General features: G+C 39.0%; 1 protein-coding gene and 1 long non-coding RNA gene across 2 annotated transcripts; one reads left to right on the top strand and one right to left on the bottom strand.

Moving 5' to 3' along the window:
• Positions 1–1,585: 1,585 nt before the first annotated feature.
• DENND6A (DENN domain containing 6A) lies at positions 1,586–22,921 on the top strand. Its single transcript, XM_005145862.4, has 20 exons — positions 1,586–1,782; positions 4,048–4,086; positions 4,181–4,223; positions 7,807–7,919; positions 8,264–8,344; positions 8,673–8,778; positions 9,882–9,961; positions 11,473–11,535; positions 12,180–12,235; positions 12,584–12,706; positions 12,873–12,968; positions 14,545–14,639; positions 15,387–15,452; positions 15,547–15,611; positions 16,204–16,293; positions 18,146–18,199; positions 18,286–18,395; positions 18,925–19,027; positions 20,492–20,566; positions 21,064–22,921. The coding sequence occupies exons 1-20, from the start codon at positions 1,609–1,611 to the stop codon at positions 21,193–21,195; spliced, it is 1,764 nt and encodes a 587-aa protein (XP_005145919.2). The 5' UTR covers positions 1,586–1,608; the 3' UTR covers positions 21,196–22,921.
• On the bottom strand, positions 4,065–24,912 carry LOC115945985 (uncharacterized). The gene is made up of 3 exons (XR_004080148.2): positions 24,808–24,912; positions 17,828–17,951; positions 4,065–4,860 (listed from the first exon to the last, which is right to left on the bottom strand). It is a non-coding gene; the product is annotated as an uncharacterized lncRNA (long non-coding RNA).
• Positions 24,913–24,914: the final 2 nt, after the last annotated feature.

Below are 24,914 nucleotides of genomic sequence, written 5' to 3'. Positions count from 1 at the left end.
GTGGAATTAAGTAACTGGCTGTTGTTTAACGAAATGAGCAGAGAATATCAGTCTTACAAAGTACTTTATTCTTCCTGTACTTGTATATTTTTATACTTTTTATTCACATGAAAACTTAAAAACAGAGGCCAGGAAAAAATGGAAGGGAAAGCATTATAATAATGGCTAAAATGTTGTTCTGCCCATGATAGCAAGAAGGTAAACAAGGCAAAGTATAAAACTATAAGCAAGGGAAGGTGTGTACAAAGCCATGAGATGGCAGCTTTTCTTAAACCCAGTGATAAAAGCTTCTGGCCAAGGCCCTGTTTCAGCTCTTAAATGGAAACAAAAATGAAGTGCCCCTGCAGAGTCATTGCTCTGGGTTAAACCTGAGGAAGTCAAGTCTTAGCCCTCTCTTACTCTGGATAGTAACTTGTTACAGAACTCTGGAGTTAACTGTTGGCAATGTGCATGACTCTTCTGTGGCATCATGGTAGAACACCTGAAGTGATAGAGGCAGTGGGAGCCTCCTGGTTCAGCTGCTCCCATTGCACACTGCAGAGCTCTGCCCACATCTTGGTTTCTTATCTGAAATTCCCTTTGCCACTAATGGCTTATGATAACCGAAGGCTGCTGTGTATTAAACTATAACAGTGATAATGTGTGTTATAATTTCGTCTGAGCTGTATGTTTGTTCCTTTGTCTAGGAAATTACTGTCATGATCAAAGGGTTCTTTTAATTTTGAGCAGTTTGGCTTTGATAAACAAATGTTGTTAATAGGTCTTAGTGCATCTAAGGAGTTGTAAATGTTCTATTATGTATATACAGGATACAAAACCAAGAGACCACATCTTGGTTTGGATATTTGCAACTTGTGTTGGCAAAAAAAAGACAGTAATTGAGGCAGCCAGTCTGTCTGCACCTACTGCTGCTGCAATCAGCCAGGAGTCTAGTGTGAGTAACCGAATAATGGGAGTTACAGGTCGGGAGCTGTGGGGTATGGGTGTGATGTTTGTTTGCTTAATAAAGTAGCTATTTAGCTCTTCCAACTCCATGAATTGTTTCCTACTGCAATATAAATGGGACATGGACTGTGCTGAAAGAGCAGTTGAAAGCTCTTTCCTTATTCAACAAGGATCTCCTCTCTTGGCGAAGGTCGCTTTTAGGACATGCCGTCGGCTTTGCTTTTATTGCCCCGACTCCCCGCGCAGGATGCGGCTGTGCCGAGGTCAGGATGCCCAGCTCCGGTTCATGGCCTGGAGGCAGCCCCGTTGTGGTGCCGGCACTGCTCACGGGCACGATTCTCGGCCGCGATCCGCTGCCGGCCGAGGCCCCAGCGCTACCGGCCATGCCTGGCGGCGGTGGGTGCCGCTGTGTTGACGCCCGCAGTGTTGCCGGCGCCCGCTGTTCCGCTTCGGGCCGCAGGGGGGCACGCTGCGCTGCCGCCAGCACCCCCGTCCCGCAGCAATGGTTCGAGCCTTGCGCGCCCCCCCCCCCGGTGTCTGCGTGGACTGTTCCGCTGCTGGCGGCTCCGGTGGCCGGGGCAGCGCGGAGGGGGCGGGGCTCCGGGGGTCACGTGACGGCCGCGGCGCCGGGGGTCACGTGGCGGCCGCGGCGCCGGTAGCGCCATGTCGCTGCGGGAGCGCAGGCCGGGCCGCGCCGCCGAGGACGGGCAGGATGAGGCCGGGCCGCGGGCGGAGCCGGAGCGGTGCTCGTCGGTGCTGCCGTGGGACCGGTTCTCGGCCTGGCTGCACTGCGTGTGTGTGGTGGGCTTCGACCTGGAGCTGGGCCAGGCCGTGGAGGTACGTGAGGGGCCGGGTGTTACCGAGCAGCTGCGGACGCTCGGGGTGTTCTGAGGCTATGCGAAACCCAGGGGGTCCGGTCCGGGGGGGGCCGCACGAAGCCCCGGTTGGTTACGGCACAGCCGGCGCTGGAGATGCTGCTGGAGCGGTCGGACGTCACCGCTTTGTGTACGGATAGCCGTGATTCCCGTGGCATCGAGGTTAGAGGGTTGAAGGCAGTGTAATAATAACACTGCGAACACGAGCAGGTTTCATAATACTCCGGATCGCTGAGGTCTTCAGATAAATTAACGGTAGAAGCGTTTTCCTTGCACCGTTAGTGAATGTCAGACTGTGCCACTGCTGCAGGTGCTGAGCTGCTGCTCTTTGCCGTTCTGTGCAACAGGCAAACATCTGTGACACTGCTTACGGAAACACACTGGGGAACTTGTTAGGCTGCAGAACAAACTGGAAAGGAGCGTTTTCACTGGGACCAATTTCACATCCTGTTTTGCCCTATTCCCTAAATGACTGCGGCAAACAATTGGTGGGAAGGGGAAAATGGCCTTTTCTTCCTTTCTTTTTTGTTGTTAAAGTGGTGTAGCATAACTGTATGGCAGACTGGCCTAAAATTCAGCCAAGCTGTCTATCGCAGTATTTATACAGAATTGATGTGCATTGTTGGCTGCAGGAAATGCAGATAAAACCCAAGCCTACTGTACTAATTACTCACATTATATTCACTTGATGCTGTAAGGTGTTGTTAGGAACAAAGACATTTCTTTATAAACCCTTGACTTCAATGGGTTCCAGGCTCTGTGGGTGAGGGAGGCACAGAGCAGCCTCTGTCCTGTCTGCAGACGGCTCTTGTTAACAGAGTTAAATGGATACACAAAATGAAACTTCCAATGTCTGTATTATTAAGGGCTGATTGGAGAGTGGGTTTTAGTTTCACCTTAAATCCTGTGGAGATTCACCAGCTGGTGAGGAAAGGAGTATGAATTCAAGTCTGTACTTGAGTCATCTGACAAGGCGCAGGTCATTGTTCAGCTGCTGGAAGAGTTACAATCAAGTGTACTGCTTGGCATACGATAGCATGGGGGTATGTTAAGAGATGAAAAAGGTGATGATGGGTTTACTAAATGCAGTGCGCAGGTGTTCTGCTTGTATGCCTACTTTCAGCTTTAGTTGTGATAATAGTATGTTGTATGGATGGATATCATTGGATCAAAGGAAATAAATGGAGACTTAATGGCCAGGGGACGGAAGCCTGCTCAGTGAGGGCAGCCACTGCAGGTATTAGTTGTTTTCTGTAGAGCAGGAGAGTGTTTTGTTATCAGGAGATACATGTGCTTGCGTTTGTCAAAACAGATGAGTTAGGTAACTGAATGTCAGCAGTGTGGCAATAGGAGGACTCTAGAGGAGGTCGGTGTTCTTGCATTGAACCTCTGTTCTTTGGGAAGTTCCCAGTTATGGAAGCACCAAGACCTTTTCTGAAATATTATATCTGAATTTATGTTGGACTTCCTTTCAAGTCAGCTGCCCAGTTCAGTGGTTCTGGGGGATCTGGGGAGGGAGTTTTAAGATGAAATTTAAGTGTTTCAGGTTTGTTCTCTTTCCTGGATGTTCTTTTTTCACTTACTTGCATAATCACTGATTCTGTACTTCCAGATTTCTTTCGAATGACGACACTTCCGGATCTCACATCGTGTTGCATTGGTTTTGATTTCTGTGTTGTAATAATATATTAAATAAGTTCACTTTTTTCTTTCTGTGAGTGTAAAAGCTGTATCTTTTTGAGGGGGTATCTTCAGCGTTCACAGTTTCCAGTTCTTATTTAGGGCATGTGTTCACCCTCCAAGACTTAGTGTTAATATAGAGAGTGTTTAGTGATTGAATTTTGATTACTCCACCTAACTATCCATTGAAACAGGTATCAGACAATAATGTGTTGTTGGCTGTCTGTGAAATTATCTGCTGCATTTTGTATATGAAAGTTTAAGGATGTCATCTTGCTCTCCTTAGAGATCTGTTGCACCAAAAATCTCAGTACTCTGAATTCCTTAATGTATCTGTATGGTCTCCAGCTGGCATCCAAAGTACCTTGGAAAGATATGTGATGAAGTTAGCTTGAGACAAGAGCAGAGACATATTATTAACAGCTTCCCACTGAAATTAGCCTAGGGCTAGCCAGGTATTGGAGTATTGTATCATAAAAATATTTAATAGAAGCTTAATGCTTGTACCCAGTTTATTTACAAATACAATGTTACTTTTTTCTTGTAGGTAATATATCCTCCACATTCAAAACTCACAGATAAAGAGGTAAGTCATGGTTCCTGTATAAATACATATAATTTGGTTTTAGTTTAATGGTTTCAGGAAATCTAACAACTCTTTTCTTTTCCCCACTCTTCAGAAAACCAATATTTGCTATTTGTCTTTTCCAGATTCTAATTCAGGTAAGTGCTTCCTTCACTCTTCGGTCGTCTGTTGTTGGACTAAGCTATGTTAAAAAAGGTAGAATTTGACAGCATATACTCATGGTTTTAGATTAAATACTTATATGAAATCTTAATGCTACAATATAGAAAAGTTGTGAGTAAGTTTAGATATAAAATTGTACCTGTATTGCAGTAAGATCTGAGAATTCATTTTTGCTTCTATGTAAGTGAAATCAGGAATGTGAATGTGTAAGACCTTCCATATGACACACATGCAGATGTTTCAGAATGCTCTGCAAGTAAAGAATGAACACCTTGAATTTGTTTTAAACAAAGTAATGATATTGCCATTGCAGAGGGAGTGTAGGCACAGAACTGGAAGGGTTTAATAAAGCAAATGAAAGGGATAAGGAACCCCCTGCTCATAAGAGAGTAATATGATGTTTTTTACATTCATAACACTGAAACAGACTTTTAAATTCAAAGGTATTTATAAAGAGCAGTTTTGAAGGGAGAACCTAGGCTGTATCTTCTCCATTCTTCATCCTTCCTTTGCTGTGTGTGGTCCTGCTTGCTAAATTCTTCTTTAATCTGAACGACTACTGTTCTGCTGCCAAAGAGAAATTGGAGGCCTGTGGTTGATGACTTGGACCACCTGCAAAAAGATACGGCAGAAGTACAAACACTTCCTTTTGCATTTATTTCTTTACTAAAGTCAAAACCTGTAGTAACAGACTTGTTCCTATAGCTGCTCCTACTCTGTGCTTGGGGTTGTTATGCAGCATAACTGATACAGGGCGATGCAGATGTATGCTGTTAGTGTGCGTGAGTGCTTCCTTACAGAATATCTTGGCTACGTTGTTTTCCTTTGTCTCAGTGTCATTAGAATCAAGATATTCTCTCTGTTCTTTATATCTTGTATGCAAACAGAGGAAGAGCTTCTTTCTGTTACTGAAAGAGGAGTTACCTGTGTCTCCTATTACTGTTGTTGTTAATGGTGTTAAACCTGTCCAGCCTCCTGAAGGTGTACTGAAGGTACAAAATAATGCATTAGGAACAAAAGCTGATATTTAGATTTTTTGGCAGGGTTGTTTGTGGTGTGGGTATTTGGTGTTTGTTTTGGGGTTTTGCTGGTTTGGTTTGTTTGCTTTTTGGGTCTTTTGGTTTTGGGTTGTTTTTCTCTCAGTAAGAGTGGCAGTGAAGGTATCTGAGGCGGAATAGATGTACATAAAGAGTGTTTACTTTCAGCAGGGGGAAAAAACATCCCACCTTTTTGCTCTTTATAGTGTCCTTACTAAGAACCTGCAGGTTCTTGATGACTCGTGGCAGGCTGAAGTTTGAAATGATGTAAAGGGATCACCTGTGTGTTCTAGGAATTAGCTGGGATTGTGTGCTCTTACAATCTGTGTTTTCATTTTATGCTGTAACATGAAAAGGAAAGCTTTGTGTAACACAGCAGTGAAGGAAGCTACACCTTGCAGCTGGGTTTGAGGCTCATCTCTCCTGGTTGGTCATGGCTCAGATTAAATCAACCTTTTAATGTTTTCTTTTACAACTACAAATGGGTATCATTCTGTCATTCTGGGATTTGCAGTGGCTGTGAATCTAGGGGGGAAATGGATTTAATCCATGGGGGCACTATTTTGTGACACCTCTTGTGGTTTTTAAGCTACGTTTTCTATTACAATTATCATTAAAATAATGATTTTTGCCTTTTCTGCATAGTTAGTTGAAAGAACAGACATTTACCTCAGATTCTACATACAGGAAGAGCTTGTTAGATAAGAAACCATCATGCACTGAATGATATTTCAATATATTAATGATTAAGGGTAATTTACTTTCAGGTTTTCTGTGTACAGCTCTTTATTAGGGTAACTTTTTTTCCTTTGGATGGGGGGAACCAGCTATGAAAACTGCAGCAAATGTTCACTGTTCTGTTACTGGCAAGTGCTGTGTTTTTTCTTGTTACAATTGGATCCATATTGATAAGCTCTTGCTCTAGTTCCCTGTTTGAACTGGATGGTTATCTCACCATACATGTTTTTCTACTTTCTGTTTTGTCTTGTTTCATTGTGGGTTTCCTCCTGCTTCACTTCAAGGGCTTCTAAGACTTAGACCGGAATGTGCTGAACATGCAAGTATTCCTCACACTGACAGCCAGTGAATGTGACTGTGGGTTTGGGCTGTCTGTGGGTGCTGCAGCAGTATGTATGTAACTGAAAGAGCAATGAAATTGAGCTCTGAAGTCCATAGACTATTACTTGGAGGATGGAGCTCTGCTTTCCTGTTCAGTCAGTTAGCACTGACTGATATAAGACACTACAGCTGTGAAGGGTTGAGATGCTCAGTAGTGACTTCATTTTCTTCCTGGAGGTCTTTGCAAATTATGTCTGAAGCTGTCAGAGCAAAGTGCTAATGGAGCATTTAGATGCAATGTGGAGAAGGAAGCATCCTTTGCCAGCTGGAAACTTGCTGCTGTTGTCAGTTCGCTGAACAGTAGCTGTAAATTTAATAATAGATTGGGTTTTATAGTTATGAGCATGTTAATTGTTACAGTGAAAGCAGTTTGCTTGTCATAGGTCGACAATGTTCAGGAGAGTGTCTTTGTTGATTGTGTTCTGTTAATAACACTGCATTTCAAAGGGACTTTTTATTACAGGTTTGCTAGAATGAGTAATGTATCTGTGTGTTCTTCAGATTCTAGCACTCCACCTTATCCCTGTTCCCATGAACAGTACGTTCTGTTCAGTTTATATAGCTTCTACTTGAGCTACAGCCTCTTTGAAGTTTCTTCTAACAGCAGACAACATTTATAATGGTGAGAGAGAGCAGCCATGAGAGTATGAGCCATACAAGTTCTGATACTGCAGGTCTCATGTTCCACCTGGAGAAAATCTCTTTGATATCTGATGTGAACTTAGCCCAAATTAATTTCAGGCTGCAAATAGTCAATATACTCAGTTACATTTTTTTTCTTTCAGAAATTGATTTTTATATAAATGAAGGAAAACTGCACTCTTTGGGAGTATTATTGAGAAGTAGTAATCAGTTTCACTCAGTTCTCTGCAGTTAAGTTTTGCGGCTTTCAAAAATAGTGAGTCTTACACCTGCACATCATAATCAGCATAATACAGTCATATGGTATGACTATATATGAACTGTTTGGTGTCAAAAAAAGGCTGACTGTGGTCATTAAACAGAGAAATGATGTGATTAAGGTGATCAGGACTACACAGGCAGATCAGTAAAATGTGTAATAACGGGGCAGGGGATTGGAACTGAATGAGTTTTAAGGTCCCTTCCAACCCAAACCAGTCTGTGATTCTGTGACAACCATTGGCAGAGGTGTTTAAGGACATGGCAGTCTTAAACTCACTGTGAGGCAGGCTGACTCTTTTCTTTCTTGTTGAAGGCAGGATATTTCTTGTTGCCAAAGATGCCAAATTGTTCACTTATGAGAATATAAACAGAGAAATGGTCACAGCAGTACAAGATAAATGAGCCAAAACTACTGTACGTCTTTGGCTGTACACAACTGATGTTAAAGAAGGCTCAAACTCACAATACTGTCTACTTGTTTATCTTTTCCCCTGTGTAGGTTGTCTTGGGGACACGCAGTTTTGTTTTAGATTTCGACGGTCTCCTGGAAGGAAAGTCTCCTTCTGCTGTTTTCTGGACCAGCTGGATAGAGATCTACCAGTTTACTTAAAGGTTGGATATAAGAAAAGCAGAAGCTAATTCTTTCTGGATAATGTTAATTTGTGGGTCTTCACATTTAAATCTGATGCTTGTAAAACAGAATCTCTGAACTTGATGTCCTGAAAGACACAACAATAGTAAGGCCAGAAAGCTCGGCTGTTTGCACACGCTGGTGTTTTCTCTTTCAAGTACTTATTAAAAAAGTAATGCCAATAAACAGAGTAATCTTTCTAGTTTCTTATATGTAACCAACTTTGTAGCTTGCAGGGAAATAAGCTTCTAAAAAGTATATAGAATGCTACATAACAAAGGACTGCATCTGGTTGTTGTACTGAATTTTTTCCCTTCTTTTGCAGAAAGATCCAGCTTATTACTATGGCTATGTATATTTCAGACAAGTTCGAGACAAATCATTAAAAAGAGGCTATTTCCAGAAGGTAATTTAAATTCTTTTAGGAAATGTTAATTCAGAAATAAGTTATTTTTCAGTGACCTCAGAGGAGCAGGAAGAATATCTTGCTCTCTTAACTAAATTCATTGTCAGTTTATGGTGTATTGGCCTAATGTTATATCAGGTATTCTATGTTCCAGCTGCACTGTCAGAACAAAGTTTGTTTGTAGTTGCCTGTAGTCACGTGCATGATTGGCTTGCATGTGTGAGAAGAATCACACTTGATGTTCTCTGAGGATAAGCAGTAGAACTGCACCAGAACTGAGTGGAAACTTAACTCACAGTTATATCTGTGTTTTGTTGCCCTGTTGCAGTCGCTGGTCCTGATCAGCAAGCTGCCTTACGTCCATCTCTTCCGCACCATGCTGAAGCAGATAGCTCCAGAGTACTTTGAGAAAAGTGAAGCTTTCCTGGAAGCAGGTACTGGTACTGTTATGTTATCCTGGAAGAGCTCTTGGAATATCACATCCTTCCTTTGGAGAGATAACAAGCAACACTGTCACATATAGTTTGTGTTTCTGTCTTCTTGCAGGGTAGAGGGTTGAAACTTCAGCAGCCTGGTTTGATTTCTAGATTATTGGACAGAGCTGATCTAATTTTGAATCCTCCATGGGAGAGTTGAAGCTCCCCCTAAAAAGAACCCCTAGGGTTTTGTGGTTTGTTTCAGGACCACTGCTCAGCACAAGTAGCTGATGGCAGTCCTTAGTTTGCACTCTTCAAAACTGAGTCCTTTTGGGCGTTCTGACAGCCTTTAAGCAACTGTACAAATGTCATCTTGCATGGGGTTTTTTGGTAACAGCACTGGTAACAGGTTCCTCAGCCTTACTGTAGAACATGAAGAGCCAGAGAGGGCCAGATGGGAAAGTGATTTGCTCTTTGCCTAGAAATGTCTAGTCCTTGTGCTGTCTGCCCTACATAACATTCATGTCTTTGTGCTTTCACCAACTAGCAGTTCATGGAAACCTTTCTTGATGAAAGAATTGTATTTTTTTAATGCCCTGTAGATAAACAGGGTTTTGACAGATTGTATTGTGAACAAAGCCTGCAGAAACTACTAGAATTAGTAATGATATTCATAATTATTTATAACAAAATGGTGAAAAACTTTCTAGCCAAGCTAGAAATGCAGCTTATTTTTGTTAACTACTTGTGTTTATCTGTTTTACACTGGCTAATGTATGTAAATGTGTGTTTTCTTTTCCCAGTTTCTTAATATGTACTTTCATGATTTCTCATAAAACATTTCTTCAACTGATTGCAAGTCTAGTTGTTACAAAAAGCTGGAAGACAAGAGGATACTCTTTTCTTGAAGTGAAAATCTTTGTAATCCTAATTGAATAATACATTAAAAATGTCAAAAAGGCTGTAAAACTTCTTTAGAGTTCAGAACTTAGCAAGTAATGAGTAGATGTGTTGTGGGCTATCGGCACTAACTGAAGATTGCCATGTACACAGAGGTGACTACAGTATTATGAGTTATAGCATATATGTTTGTTTTAATTTGTATTCTATTTTCTTTTAAGTTTGTAGTGATGTTGATCGTTGGCCACCACCAGTTCCAGGGAAAATACTGCATTTACCTGTTATGGGTATTATAATGAAGGTAAATACTCCTGCACTTATTTTTGTCCAAGGGTGTTTCCCCCTCCATTTACTGTGTAGGTATTCACTGTATTCTGCCTTGTTTTCAGTGTCTCCTCCTTTGGAATAGGAGTAAGCATGTACTCAACTTAGAGGGAAGGTCTGGGAGACCTTGATTAGGTTTCTCAGTTGGGTGAAAGAGAGGAGGATGTTTTGTGGTGCATAAGTTAACATGTAATTTTGGTAGATATTAACAAGCAATGCTTCAATACACTAGATATTAACAAGCAATGCTTCAATACTACTAATTGCAGTGTCTGTATTATCCTTTGGAGTTTCTAGGAGACTTTAATACTAATTGTATTTGCTAAATCAAACATTAAGTTACACTTCAAAATAGTGAGAATTAAGTTCCAGTCAAACGAATTAAATATATTAATGAAAATCATTCTTGTTCCCAAATTTTGACAGTAAAATTTTTTTTTGGCCCTCACACCAGAAATTAATTTCTTGGTCTCTTAATAATTTTCAATGCAAATAAAATACATCTGAAGAAAGCTATTAAAGGTGTATCTAGTGCATGGGGAGGAACTGTAGACATTAAATGGTGCTTAGGAACTGGGCCTCTGGGAGCCATAGCATCTTTGTATGAAACACAATTAAATGGATTTGATGGATCCCAAGGTTACAGTCGGAAGCACATTCTTAGTAGATACTCTCAAGTTTATAGCTATATGCATGTACATCACCAGGGAAAGGAAGGAGAAGTTTCTAAAGCTGTTCTGAAAGCACAGATGTAATAAAACAGTGCTCTGGAAGCTAGGTGATAATGGGGAATGTCAGATATGTCTTGTTAGGGTGTTGCCTGTATTTATATCAGCCATAATTTTAATCCATGAGAGTTGAAATTGCACTCCTAAGCTGAGGAAAGCCACAATTACTGTCTTCAGTGATACTGCCCCTGGTTTTTCACAGTCTGGGCAGTCACTTCTAATTGTTGAGTATAAATTGCATCCATCTGTGCACACCAGTTTCCAGTGTGATTAAATCTGTAGCAATCACAACTTCTAGATGGACACTGTGAGGTCAGAAAAATGTATTTATGTTGTTCAATCTACTTGAATTCTGCCTTACACACACCAGGATATCTGGTTTTTAAGAGAGGAATTTTTCCTGTACCACCCTAAAACCCCACAACCTTATTTCAGATCATTCTCTCCAACATTTAAACATGCTTTTACTGTAATTAGTTGTGACTAATGTTATCAATAGTCTTTTTTTTAAATGGAGGTACAGTTTTAATGTTCTAATATTCAACTGACAATGTACTAGAAAGTGTTGCATATTGATTTCTGTAGTGATGATTTGAAGTCTTCAGCTATGTATTCACTATTATGTGGTTGTTCTATAGAGATGATCAACCATCATACTGTAGTATAGCCTCTTTAAATGCTACATTTTGTCTGTAACTCAGCATTTTAAGTCTCTGTTGAATTTGATGGAAGGAAAAAAATCTTTCTTTTTCTTTCCTAGTTGCGAATTCCAACATACCGTGACAAGCCTGGAACAACGCAAATGGTACAGAATATGCACCAGGTAGAGATGAGATACTTGTATATAACACCAAGACAGACCCAAATACCTGCCTTCATTCTTTGACTTTGAACTTGTTCATAAAAGGTTGATAGCTAATTCTCTTATACTTTGATAATAATGAAATCTGCAGTCTTTGAAACTTTGAGTGAAGGAGTTTATGGATTCTTTGTAGAAAAGGAGTTCTATCTCAGTTACCCCAGGTACTTCAGAAGAGGGATGTCAAGGCATAATTGGCTGACAAAATTACTGAACTTGAGCATCCTTTTAATGGGTGAAACTATACTGATGAACTGGTCTGGGGGGGGGTGGGGGAGGGTTTAGGATGAAAATTGGATTAAAAATATTTAGTCATAGAAGGTGGATATAAACCAAATCTCTCTGTGCTGGGTGGCTGTTGTTTAAAAAAGCCTCAGTATATTCTATCTTTTCTGGACTCAAAGTTGCATGTCTATGGATCGTGTGTGTGTGAGGGTAATCTTTCTTTTAGCACACAAAAAGAGTTACTTGTGGAAATAACGTGATATATACTGCAGTAGTAAATAATTAGTACTAAATAATGTCTGTAAGCATTTAAGGGAAACTATTTCATTTAATACCTAGGAATTCTGATGACTAAAAAAAACAAGCATTGCGATGTCTTTTAGGCAGATGCTCAGATCTCCATGGCTTTACCAACTGTTCATGAAGTAGATCTTTTCAGGTAAGAGTCTGGACTGACTTATTTCCAGTTGTGAATTCCCACAAGCCAAAAATGTGTGATGGTTTCATAATGCATATCTTGTAGCTTGTAAGCCAATATCAGTATTGTTTAATATTCTTTCTCTGTAAAGCTGGCTAAAACCAGCAGGCAATATGATTCTATTGATTAATATGTGGGCTGAAACAGCAATAAATAAGTTCATTAAATGTTCCATTTTACAAGAGTATTTTGTATTTTTCAAATGAGTGTTAAATACTACTGCAGACTTCTTTTTTATCCAGCTCTAAATCAAATATGTATATCTTCTGGTTATCTTAAGGGTATTAAAATACCTCAATCTGGTTTTAGGTGTTTCTGTCCAGTGTTCTTTCACATCCAGATGCTTTGGGAACTAGTACTACTAGGAGAACCACTTGTTGTGATGGCACCATCACCATCAGAGTCTTCAGAAACCGTGTTGGCACTTGTTAGGTAAATGTTAGGAGCTTCCTAACTAATGACTGAGCCATTGTACATTACAGCTGAGTGCAACAATTGATCTGAATATAACAAAGCATTACAGATTTTAGATTTGCTTGTGTCTACCATAAGATTTAGCACTATACACATGCAAGTTTATCTTCTTTCTACCTTGCAGTTGTATTTCACCATTAAAGTACTGCAGTGATTTCAGGCCGTATTTCACCATACATGATAGTGAATTCAAAGAATATACAACTCGCACACAAGCCCCGTAAGTAAATCAAGCTGTGTTGTGAAGGTGTTGCTGAAAGCTGCTTGTAACTTTGGTTCAAGATACTGCTTAACTATTCTGAATTTCTGTCATTAGAGAATTACGCTTCTACTCCTTATAAATAAGGTTTATCTTTATCTAGTCTACTAAATAGCTGGTTCTTAAGTTTTTCACTCCAGTTAGATAGCATAAAGAAGTTCTGAAACAATGTCATACTTAAACTACATTTGAGTTTCATAGGATATTTGTGTACAGAATAAGTTTTGCCTTTCCGTAAGGGTTTGTCTGTGCTATGCCAAGTCCTTTGTAGCTCCTTGGGAAATTGTTTCATAATTGGTGTTAGTTTTAAGCAATTACTAAACAGAGTGACTTATACAATTCAACGTCCATACAGGTGTTCTGTAAAGTTAATCCAATCAGTGTCATAGTTTTGACTATAATTGGAAAAGCAAATATCTCTTCCCTAAATTTATTAGGAAAATGTTGTAAATAATTCAGAAATTCAGATTACTTTTGAAGAGCATATGTCTACAAGAACATTTCTGTTGAAACTGCTTTAAGGACATGCGTCCCTCCCACCCCACCCCCTTCTTGTGGTTTTAATTGTAGCCTTTATTTTGAGACTACAAACCTCCAATATTTCTTATTCTATGTTATTTAAATACAACTTGAGTTGGGAATGGGATACATGTGTTAGATTCACTGATCACTTTACACATTATGGTTTGGGATGGTTTTCATGCTTTTAGTCTCAACAAAAATATTGCCAGAGATACAGCAGTGGAAAAAACATACAAACACAGGCACAATGTTTCTGATTGTATTCCGTGGGAATGGTTATGCAGTATGTAATTTAGTTTCTAAAAATAATTGCAGAAGGAATTTGGTTAAAGTTTAGTAACCCATGTTTAAAAATTGCATCTTTTTCTCTAGCAAAACAGCAAGCTTGTTCGGTATGTACATTAGGATTTGAAACAAAGCTGGAGTTGCTCTGGCTTTCTTACAGAAATCAACAGAAAAATGGATTGCAAATAGGCTTTTAAAGCAGTGGCTCTGAGAAGGGGGAATATCCAGATGATGCAGAATCTGTGTATTTTATTGCCATTAGTGAGAGGCGAGCAGTTTCAGAGAGCTCTACTGAGAAGTCTCATGCACGCAGCAGTCATGTTGACGTGCACATTAAAGTACTGACAGTTTGTGGTAATCTAACCTTGAAAAGCAGCAATTTGTCTTTCAAATACGGGTCAGATTCCTGCTCCTTTAAAAAAGAAGAAAAGCCAGACAATAAATAATACCTTGTTGTCATCTTTGCGAAGGGGCAGAATTTAGCCAGGAGTCTAAGCAGATGTCATCACTTTTATTCTCCACTGCTGTTTGGACTTCAGGATAAATCAGTCTTGCTATTTTCTTGAAGTCAGAAACTGACAAACGTACTATGCTTTTACATGCAACTTAAAATGTAACTCCCATGAAAAAGGAAAATCATTTCAAGTTAAGAATGGATGTTGAACTTTTGTCATTCATTAAGACAGAAGCTCTTGCTGTCATATTCTAAATATTGTCATTATTTTTCTAGACCATCCGTCATTCTAGGAGTGACAAATCCTTTTTTTGCTAAAACACTTCAGCACTGGCCTCACATTATCCGCATTGGAGATCTTAAACTTCCAGGTACAACATCTTCTACAATTCTGTGTGACAAGATATAACTGTGTACTTTTTTATTTGCAAACCTATGTAGTTCAATTAAGTTAGTTTAATACTAATGGAATCCTCGTGGATGTAAATCTGTCAAGTGAAATTAGGCTCTTCAGTACTGTATGTCTTGTACTGCCAAATCTAGTATATTAAACACAAAAGGTGATAATACTCATTAGTAATAATGTTCTACTTTTCACACAATCCTGGTTTTGAATTTCTACCAATAAGGTATTAAAATGAGAAATATAATTTATTACTGACCCTGATTAATTTCAGGGTGAATAGAATGTAATAAATCAGTCACAGGAAGTGCACAGAAAGACCCATGTGAATGCTAAGTTTGAATGCTGCTATAATATAAGAGTTTTTTTGTTGACAGCATTTTGATGATATAGTTCTCATCTGGCAGTATTCCATTACCAAATTGTTCAAGCTGGATGATTTCTTACATGATTGAGTTGAATTTTAATGTGATATCTGGATAACATGTCAATTGCTCGCCTGTAATAATGTACTGCAGTACTCTTAATTGCTGTATGAAAATGCTGAATGTAGCTGTTTGTTCTGGCAGCAGGAATGCACAAATACCCAGTCAGGATAATACACCATCAAATTATTGTTTTCTAAAAGAAGTTACATTCCATTTCTGAATATGCTAGAAATATTCTAGAAATAGAGGTGGAGGTTTCAAGGAAGGTGCTTTAAATGTTTTGGCAGGTGAAGTTCCAAAGCAGGTGAAAGTGAAAAAACTGAAGAACCTAAAAACTTTGGACTCCAAACCTGGTAACAAGTTGCTTCAGAGTTAAACTAGCAATGTTTAAACCGTAAAGAGCGTACCCCATTTTTCCTTTGGCTGTGTGCCTCTTTTTTCCTTTAGGTGTTTATACCTCTTACAAGCCATACTTGAACAAAGATGAAGAAATAGTTAAGCAGCTACAAAAGGTAATACTGCAAGGCTCTTCTGAATGGAAACTGTTCTGTGTACTCTCATACGGTGTCTTCATTTAAGGCTGAGCTCTGTGTAAGTGAAATGAAACTGGGTTCTGATTCCTTTGCCCCAATTCATGACTGGATAGATGCACAACTTTGTTGTGTAAAGCAGGGCTGCTGCCTTGTTAGCACTGTCCATAATGACGTGAAAAATAGAGCTCAAGAATTTAGCTTAATAATTTGGAGAATTAAAGTGACTGATCATTTCATCTCTTGTGGCTTTTCCACCTTCTGCCATCTCCCTCTAGTCTCTTTGGTCTAGAAATCTCACACATGAGGTGCATGGGAATCAGAGCTTCCAAACTTTATTTGTAGAAATCTTAATTTCCTTGAATTTCTATACATGCAAGTAAAAAATGAGCAATTGAAGGGATGAGTATCTGTGGGAAAAGACTTGCCATTGTTTTTCTTCCCTGGTTCAGGGAAGGGGGAGCTCATGACAAATGAATACAGAAACACTGAAATATTCTTTTAAAAACCCCACAACTACTTCCATATTTTGAGATAACAGACTTATTGAAATATGCTTTTCCCTTTTTTTAAGGGAGTACAACAGAAGCGTCCCACAGAAGCACAGAGTGTGATCCTTCGGCGCTACTTTCTGGAATTGACGGAAAGTTTCATTATTCCATTAGTGAGTTCTTCAATGGGTTGATTACAAATGTAATACGGAGTTTTGGCATTACCCTGACTGAATAAGTCCAGGTGTCCAGTAACCAGCAGCGTACCCCTGGGGTCTCTTGGCTTTTCTGAACTACTACAGACTTACAATCCTTTAATTACCATACTTAGGATAAAAATTATTGAGGCCAGAGCTTAATGTCAGAAATTAAACAAATGAAACATATCCCTAGACAAGAGGTTCAGACCTCAAAAATGAATGCTTGTTTATGTTGCTAGACAGCGCTTGTGATATCTTGTGTAGCATTTATGCAAAGCAAAGCTCTGTGTGTGTATTTTAACACTGAGCAGAAGGGAAATTTCTTTAATGCTCCCTCACCCCTTGGAACCTCTGTCTACTCCTGAATTTTATATTTTATTTTTCTAAGTGGAAGAGTGTTGCCTCTGACCTTGAGAAATGTCAGGAGTGGAAAGGTAGAATTGGAAAGTACCTCGTAATGAGAAGAGCTCTGTAAGCTCTTGCAGCAAATTACTATTTGCTGCGATAGCTGAGGGGATACTAGAAGGTAATCTTTGTATTAATAAAGTGAAAGATCAACCAATTCAACTGGTAGATTAGACTGGCTTATTTTTTTCCTTTAAATATTTATTCAGTCTTCTAGTGGTGGTGCTTTTCATGCAGTCATTAAAGTTTAGTGAATTTTTCCCTTTTCTAGTTATATTTGTGCACTCACTGATTTATGCTAGAAACTATCTAGCACATCTCAGTTCCTTTCATCTGCTTGTCCAGATGGAGCACTTTATTACATGTCCTCTAGGCAATCAGTTTACTTCTCTTACTTCTTCACAGACTTACTTATCTTTGCAGCACCACTTTTGTCTGTGTTCTATCTGACTTTCAAAGAAAAATGTCTGTCTCCAAAAGTAAACACTTTGGGTTTTGTTTTGGTTGTCTTACTTTCTTTGTTGATTTTGGAGGTTTTTTGCCATTGGATTACCTGTAGACAAATCTGAGCAGACCTCCTTGGGCAATTGTTTGATGGCTACAAGGCAACTGTTTCTTCAGATTACTGCAGTATTTGCAGGATTAGAAGTGGAAAAAAAGATTATTATGAAACTCAGCTTTATCTTTGTCTCGTTTCCTGTCTGGTAATGTTAATGGCAAACATGATGTAGCGGGGGCTACAGAATTTGCTTTCTCTTACCTAGTGTGAGTTTTCCTCATTATTACTGCTGTTTCAGAAAAAAATGGGCAAATTAAATTTAGCATGGATAGCTATTTCGAACACTTCAGTACCTTTGGGGAAAACTGGCATGTATAGAGCTCTTCACTAGATCATAAAACTGGAGATTAATGTAGGTTAACCAGGGCATCTGATCCAAACCCACTGCTCAGAACAAGGCCAATTTGCATATTATAGCTAAATATCAAACCTTGCCTTACAAGTATAGACATAAACTTTCCTGTGAAGGACTTGGAAAAACACTTCCAGGCACTCTATATAAAGTGGGATTGCTGTTTGGAATAACCCATGATGTGAGGGTACCTGTCGGCAACAGAGAGCGAGATGATTTACAGGTGGCTGGAGTTCAGGATATGTATATTCCATGTACAGGTTTGCTTCTTGTCCTTTCCCTCATGTTCTTCTTGAGTCTTGCCGCCATAATGCTCTGTAGTTGAGAAATACAAATAGTATTAGATAAGCTCCTTCTTATGCTGTTATGTGGTAAATGTCCATGGCCCCTCCCTGTACCAGTACTTAGAAGAGAAAATACTGTGGTCACAAGTGATAAGTAAACATCCACGTGGATTGTGTATCTTTAGTGCTGGTTATGCAAACAGCCTTTCTTTTTCCTTTCCCTAGGAACGTTATGTGGCAAGTCTAATGCCTTTGCAAAAATGCATATCACCATGGAAGGTAAGGGAATACAACTGAAAGGAGCTGGAAATTGGTGATTAGAGAAAAGAGTTGAGGATGCTAATGATTATTTTTTTGTTCCACAGAGTCCACCACAGCTGAGGCAGTTTAGCCAAGATGATTTCATGAAGACACTGGAAAAAGCAGGACCACAGCTCACATCAGGTTTAAAAGGGGACTGGATAGGACTTTACAGGTCATTTCTTTCATCAGCATAAAAATTAAATTATATAAATGAAGACAAATCAGTAATATGAATATTCTTTTCCTGAACAAACTTGTGTTATCAGTATTGATTTGAGTAATACTTACTTGTACAATATATGCTTTAATAGGAATTGATAGTGCTTAGTATACTTTACTCCTTTCAATTTCTCTGTAACCTGTTAATGGTTTTCATAAGGTGCTGCTGACACTTCAGGTCTCTGTACACCAGTATTATTTGTGGTTTTATTTCTGGTTCTAATCGAACACAAAGATGAAAGTGAGGATATTTCAAACTGAGCCTTGCTTTTCTCCTGAAAAGATTCCTTATCTGTATTGTCTTGATTAAAAGAAGCACCTGCTATACTGCAGATAATTACGGTTTTTTGAAAGAAAACAAAGAAACTGTCCTAATATCTTCTTCAACCTCAAGCATAATTGCTTTACGTTTGACATAGAAAACAGTATTACCAAAATTGTAATTAAAACATAAGATGTATTTTGGTTCTGTGTTTTACCAGGCATTTTTTGAAGTCGCCAAACTTTGACGGTTGGTTTAGGAGCCGGCAGAAAGAAATGACACAGAAGTTGGAGGCCCTTCATTTAGAAGCCCTCTGTAATGAGGTTAGAAAAACTTGGGCTTGTATTTATCATATTATAATAAAAATATGTTCTCCTTCAGGTCGGTTTTACTCCTGCTGTTTTCATTGGTTGGATATATTATCAATTTAGAGTATGAGCTAGCAAAATGTGATTTTGTTAACCAGTTACAATCTAGAACAATAGCAAAAGAGACCAGTATAAAATACTGTTCGCTTTTTATAACTGTTGTTTGTAAAATGTATCTTCAGTGATTTTTTGTTGTGTATTTTGAATATGAATACACACAAAAAGGTTTTCCTCAGATCTGATACTGTTATTTCATTGAGCTTCCTTCCTTGGCATTTCATTTGACAACACATTTTTAGTTGTGGTATGTTTTGTAGCTTTGAAGGTGGGCACCATAGAAAACTGACAACTAATTAGATAGGGATAGTAAATAAGCCTAAAACTGATCCATAGTAGTTAGAAACTGAGAAGTGAAAACCATTTATTGATGTAAGATGATTTAGTAGTATTTTGTTTTATGTTGTAAGATCCATTCTGTATTTAAGAAGCTGAAGTGTAATACATAATACAGTGTAATATATTATGTATAATTTAAGTTGGAACAACTGTTAAAGGAAGGTGCTGTGAGAGGAGGAGAGATTGTGCAGCTAAAGAGAGAATGGGAAGAACAAAAAGAAGCAGCACAGCTTTGAAATAAACAAAAATTGTGCTGGTTATTTTCAAAAAAACATTGATTTTTATCCCTTGGGTGTGAATTCCCAAACATTACATTGGAGCAACTGAAATAGATTATTTGGGTTGCTCTGTTTGAACAGTTTGCAGGGCAATAGCCAGGTCAAGTATATCACCTAGAATCTGACTGTATGTGATGTAAACCTATAGTAAAGAAAAGGAAATGCCACAAACTTACTACTGATTCTGCTCATTATCAGTCTTTTCTTTAGATCCAAGTGTTCACATCTTTTTGTACACGAGCAAATGTCTTTAATAGGTAACCAGTTAAAGGGTAGGGGAACAGAACTTCCAGAAGAAAATTCACTTAATGGGTATATTTTACTAGTTATCAACTCTGTGTTCTCCTTTAATGCCCTAGAAACAAGAAGTGCTGCCTGGCAACTTTTTAATAATTGATGGTGCTGGCAGGTCTGATTTGGTAACATTCACTCCACTTTGCATTGTAGGTGCTAGTTTTGAAGAGAAGTCTGTTTAGCATGGGGGGTTTTATTCTTATTTGTTTCTCTGATTTGCGATTGTGTACTGGTCCCTGTTATGCTGAGCCCTGGGCAAACATGGAAATAAAGCAGATACCATAGTTCTCGGTAGAGGCAGTATGTGAGTAAAATGAGCTTAGTAAATGGCATGAGAGTAAGAAAAAAGAGAAGACAGACCCGTTCTGAACAGCAGGTGTAAATTAATATGACTTTTGAAAATGTTGTATGTTGCCATAACTATTACAGTGCTTAATTTTTATTCTTTTAGAACTTGGTTTTCTGGAGTCAGAAACATACTGAAGTAGAAACAGTGGATCTTGTCTTAAAGTTAAAGAATAAACTGGTAAGTAACTGAATTAAACATGGGCTCGAAGTTGCATGACTTAACTACATTAAAGTATAATAGTGTTTATAGGTACTTAAAGGAAAATATTTCAAGATACAGGTATTTTTAAAAAATCAATCTTTCGGGTTTTTAAAACAAGAACAGTTCATTCCAGCCATGCCTGAAAAGTTAGCTGGCCTCCCAGCAGTGTCCAGCTGTGTTGGAAGCATGGCACTGATCTCATTGTTTTAAAAATAGTTGGAGCTTTGTGATTGATCTGAGTGGGAGCAAGACTGAATCCTCGGGAAAGAAGACTGAATTGTCTTGTGATTTCTGGAAGTCCAAGTCATTGTTTGCTCATGCTGGTGTGTGGTAGTTGAGGAAACCTGCTATTGCCCAAATTCCTACTTGGTCTGAAAGGAAGTAATTTTGCAGGTCTGTTAATATGTCGCTTTGGTGTGTCTTAAGGTGAAATTGCATTTTAAGTAGAGATCATGTTTTATGTACCTTTGCAGTTGCAGGCTGACAGAGAACATCTTCCTGTGAAAACTGACACATTGAAAAAGCTGCAGACACACATCAATGACATTATACTAGCACTTCCTGATGACTTACAGGACATCTTGCTCAAAACTGGCACAACATGATTTCTACTGGACTTTTTTGTGCAGAAAACAGAAGGCAAATGTAGTTCCACAGAAGACGGTGGCTTATCAAGTTGGGAATGCAGCTCTAAATAGTATATTAACACTACAAGTGGACTGTACTGATCGTATAGCCCGCTATACTATTTTCACTGGGTTTTCCACTTAACTACCAATGCAACGAAAAAAAATCCTGTGTCTAATAATGTCTGAAATAAGTGCTCTTAAAGAAAAATCTGTGGGCATAATGAAACTGTACCACAGTCTAGGACCACAGTGCAGTGCTGGCATTGCAGAATGTTTTCCAATTGGTGCTGCTATACCCAATCCTGTTAACTCAGGGGTAAGCAATATTGATCCTGTACTGTCCTGTTGATGTAGTATCTGATTACTTTTTTTTTTCCTTTCATCTTTTAGTTTTCATCTAGTGATAAGTCCAACTGACATATTATGTGTTGTCTTGGTCAAAATACATTATAATTGAGGTGTTTTAGTGGTAAATCATGGCTCTCCAAACTGTTTCAGGGACAGCTGATATAATCACATCCGTTCTTAACTTTCTTCCTCCTTCTTAACTGTCTTTCCAAAGACATATTAATTTAGCATCTTTCATGAAGCAAAGGCAGCTGACATTTCCTGAAGAGTATTCTCTTCCATTCACAGTCATAGAGTGCTCTTACTCGCATGCCTTAAATACGAAGTAATTGTATACTAATGGGCGGTTTTAAACCGCTGACATCCAGGATTTAAAGTGGGTCACTAGTGTAAATGTAAGCATTCAGTATTCATCACAGGAAATGAACACAGTGGTGTTCTAGTATGGATTTTAAAATCAGTGATTTCAGTAGAGTTAGCTGATACAAAATTGTTTCAGTTGGAGATCATAGCTGTCAGCTCCAGTTATTTCTTTATTTTTTTATCTGTATAGGGCGTTTGAGGAGGTAATGGGGCTGGAGGGAGGAGGTGATGGCTTCAGCTGAAAAAAAGCCTGTGGAAAGGTCAGACTGTGGCATGAAAAGTTCGTAGCATGGAATAATCAGTATATGCATATAGCAGACATGCATAAAGAGTAATTTTCTCTTGCATATAAAGCAACAAGAATGTGATGTTCATATTCTTGAACAAGTTTCAGTAGTATATGAGAACTCAGCTGCTCCACATGCAGCGTTGTACTTTGACCAGTTTCAAGACGAATAAAGTTAATGCTATGGTGTACGCATAGCATACACTTTATATGACAAGTGGATCACAGTTATACAAAAACCAAACAACTCAGCTTTTAAGTGCTTGGATAGGATTTTTACAAACTTATGACATAATCCTGCTATAAGAATATGCTTTTGTATGATAAATATTTCATACCATCTTTCTAAAAATATCTTACTTAGATATAAATTGTCACAGCGGTATTTTTATGAAAATGATGTATTTTAATACTGTTATGGTTTGTAAACAGTTACTCATGACCAAAAGTTTAATGCTTTTACTATTTTACTTAAACTACACCACTTCAGCATTAATTTCTAATTGCAGATTTATTTTGCACACCCTGATAAATGGCTTTTCTAACCCATAAATCAGTTAAGTGGCCATTCTTATACCAAATTATCTCAATATTTAGCCTGGAACGCTGTAGTTTCTTGGAACCATGTAAACTGGTAACTCTGATAACTATCCCATGACTGCAAATATGTATTTTTGTAAAAGAAAATAAAGGTCTTGATTTTTATTTTTTTTCCTTTGGAAGTTACGTGACTTGGATGATGGGTGTGGGTTGGTTGATTTTCTCCTCTTGTGGGTGAGCAAAGCTGTTCAGCACCTTCTAAGAGGCTGCTGTTTTGTTTGACTTGAAGAAACTTTACCCCTTTGGTGACCAGAAATAACTGATGTGATGGGGTAGTGTTGAAGTTTGATCATGCATCATGGTTGTAGTATGGTAGAGCTGCAGGATCCTCAAGAAAGCAAATGGCAGGGACTGGTTTCCAAGCAGAATTAGCTTATCCTCAGTCTATTTCCTGTACACATCTGAGAGGCCCTTGAGAACCATGGTAGTGGGAAGTATACTGCAAGCAAAACCTAATTCACGTTTCTTTTAATGGAATTGGTATTTCTTTAAGTCCCTGAAGAATTTGATGTCTAAACAGCATTAGAATCTGTACGTATGTACACGCACATGTTGTTTAGACCAAGACAGGATAAAAACCCTAAGTGAGAGAGAATTCCTGGGTGATTCTAGGGGTCCTAGAAAAGAGGTAGCAGCTGTTCAGTAAAGGAATGCTAAAGGGCCCCAGGTGGGTCATCAGAAGAAGTTAGGACTGCCTTCCTTAGTGTATCAGGACAGTGGACTGTCATAAGCTTTGGGGCATAGCAGATTTGTTTTAAACAATGTAAAAATAATGCCAATAATCAAAACATGAGAGGCAGTTCAGTAAAATACGGAAGAGGTACAGCTCGTCCTTGAACAGTGTCAACATCCTTGATAGGAATCAACAGTATGCTGTGAATGATAGTTACATATGACTATACAGAGCAACCACTTGTGTTCATGTTGAATACGCCAAAAGCAAATGTTTGTTAGGTTGTACTCACACAACTGAAATAATCAAAGGTATCTATTCATGACCTACCTACAGTGAGAACATACCAGCTTTGAGGTCTTAAGAGAGTAACTTAAAAAGAATCCTTCACACATTTTGTAGTACACTTTATCTCAGCTAAGTTCAGGAAACTTGAACTTTTGTGGCTAAAAAAAAGCATAAATACTGAGTGCTCTGAATAGAAAACAGGTAAGTATTAGAAACATAGAACTGGACCCCTTAAGACTATCAGGAAATTGGTATCTAATAGTGGATCAGGATCATGCTAACATCTTGGGCACTAACTAGATTAAGTTAAAACATGACTTATGTGAAAGTTATGCTTTATTAAAATATAGCTTTGAATTTGAAACAGATTTTGGTTCAGAAGAACAGAATCTTAATCTTGGGTTACACTTTCAACACGATGGGTAAAAAAAGAACAGCCAGAATCTCACAGAAGCCTAATGTTAGGAGCTGGTTCAGGACTATCTCTTTATAAAGACCATTAAAGATGTTTTTCTTTAATGGAGGATAAATAGCTTCTGTTTGAAATAATGTTTGGAAACTGTGCCAGGACACAAGAGCAATGAGCACTGAAGAGTTTTAGGGCTTTTGATTGAACGAATGCTCCCTGGGGTGAGGGAGCTCAGTCACTTAAGCATTAAACGAAGCTCATCATATGTTGCCCTGATTTAATTATCACCATGCTATGGGCTTCTTTCAGTAGCTGTGAAAGGAGCTTTTACAGCTGGTTATGGAATCAAACACTCCTTGCCAGAAATAGTGTGTTTCTAATAAACCAGAGCTTGTTTCAGTTGTATTCCTGCATTACTTCCCTCTATCTGCCTGCTGCCGTGTGCTGGTTTGGTGCCAGGTTCACACCAGGGCTGGCCTCGATGCTGCAGAGCACAGAAACAACCTGTGGTGAAGGTGTTCCCGTGCCAGAGCTGTCTGGGATTAGGGTGCTTTGACTCCTCAACCACCCGGTTCTGTTGGTACCCTGGTGTATGGGGGGGTCTGTGAGGAGCTGTTTTACCTGAACCCCTGCTCCGGCCGCACCTCCCCTGTGGCAGCGGGGCCTGGCGGCGGGCCGGGCCCGAGGAGCCCGACGCCATCACCCGGCGTGCGGCGGCACTGTGAGGA

The sequence above is a fragment of the Melopsittacus undulatus genome, chromosome 9, assembly GCF_012275295.1.
Source record: "Melopsittacus undulatus isolate bMelUnd1 chromosome 9, bMelUnd1.mat.Z, whole genome shotgun sequence".
NCBI lineage: Eukaryota > Metazoa > Chordata > Aves > Psittaciformes > Psittaculidae > Melopsittacus > Melopsittacus undulatus.
The sequence above is the reverse complement of the archived record's forward strand: the minus strand, read 5'-3'. Positions and strand labels throughout refer to the sequence as shown.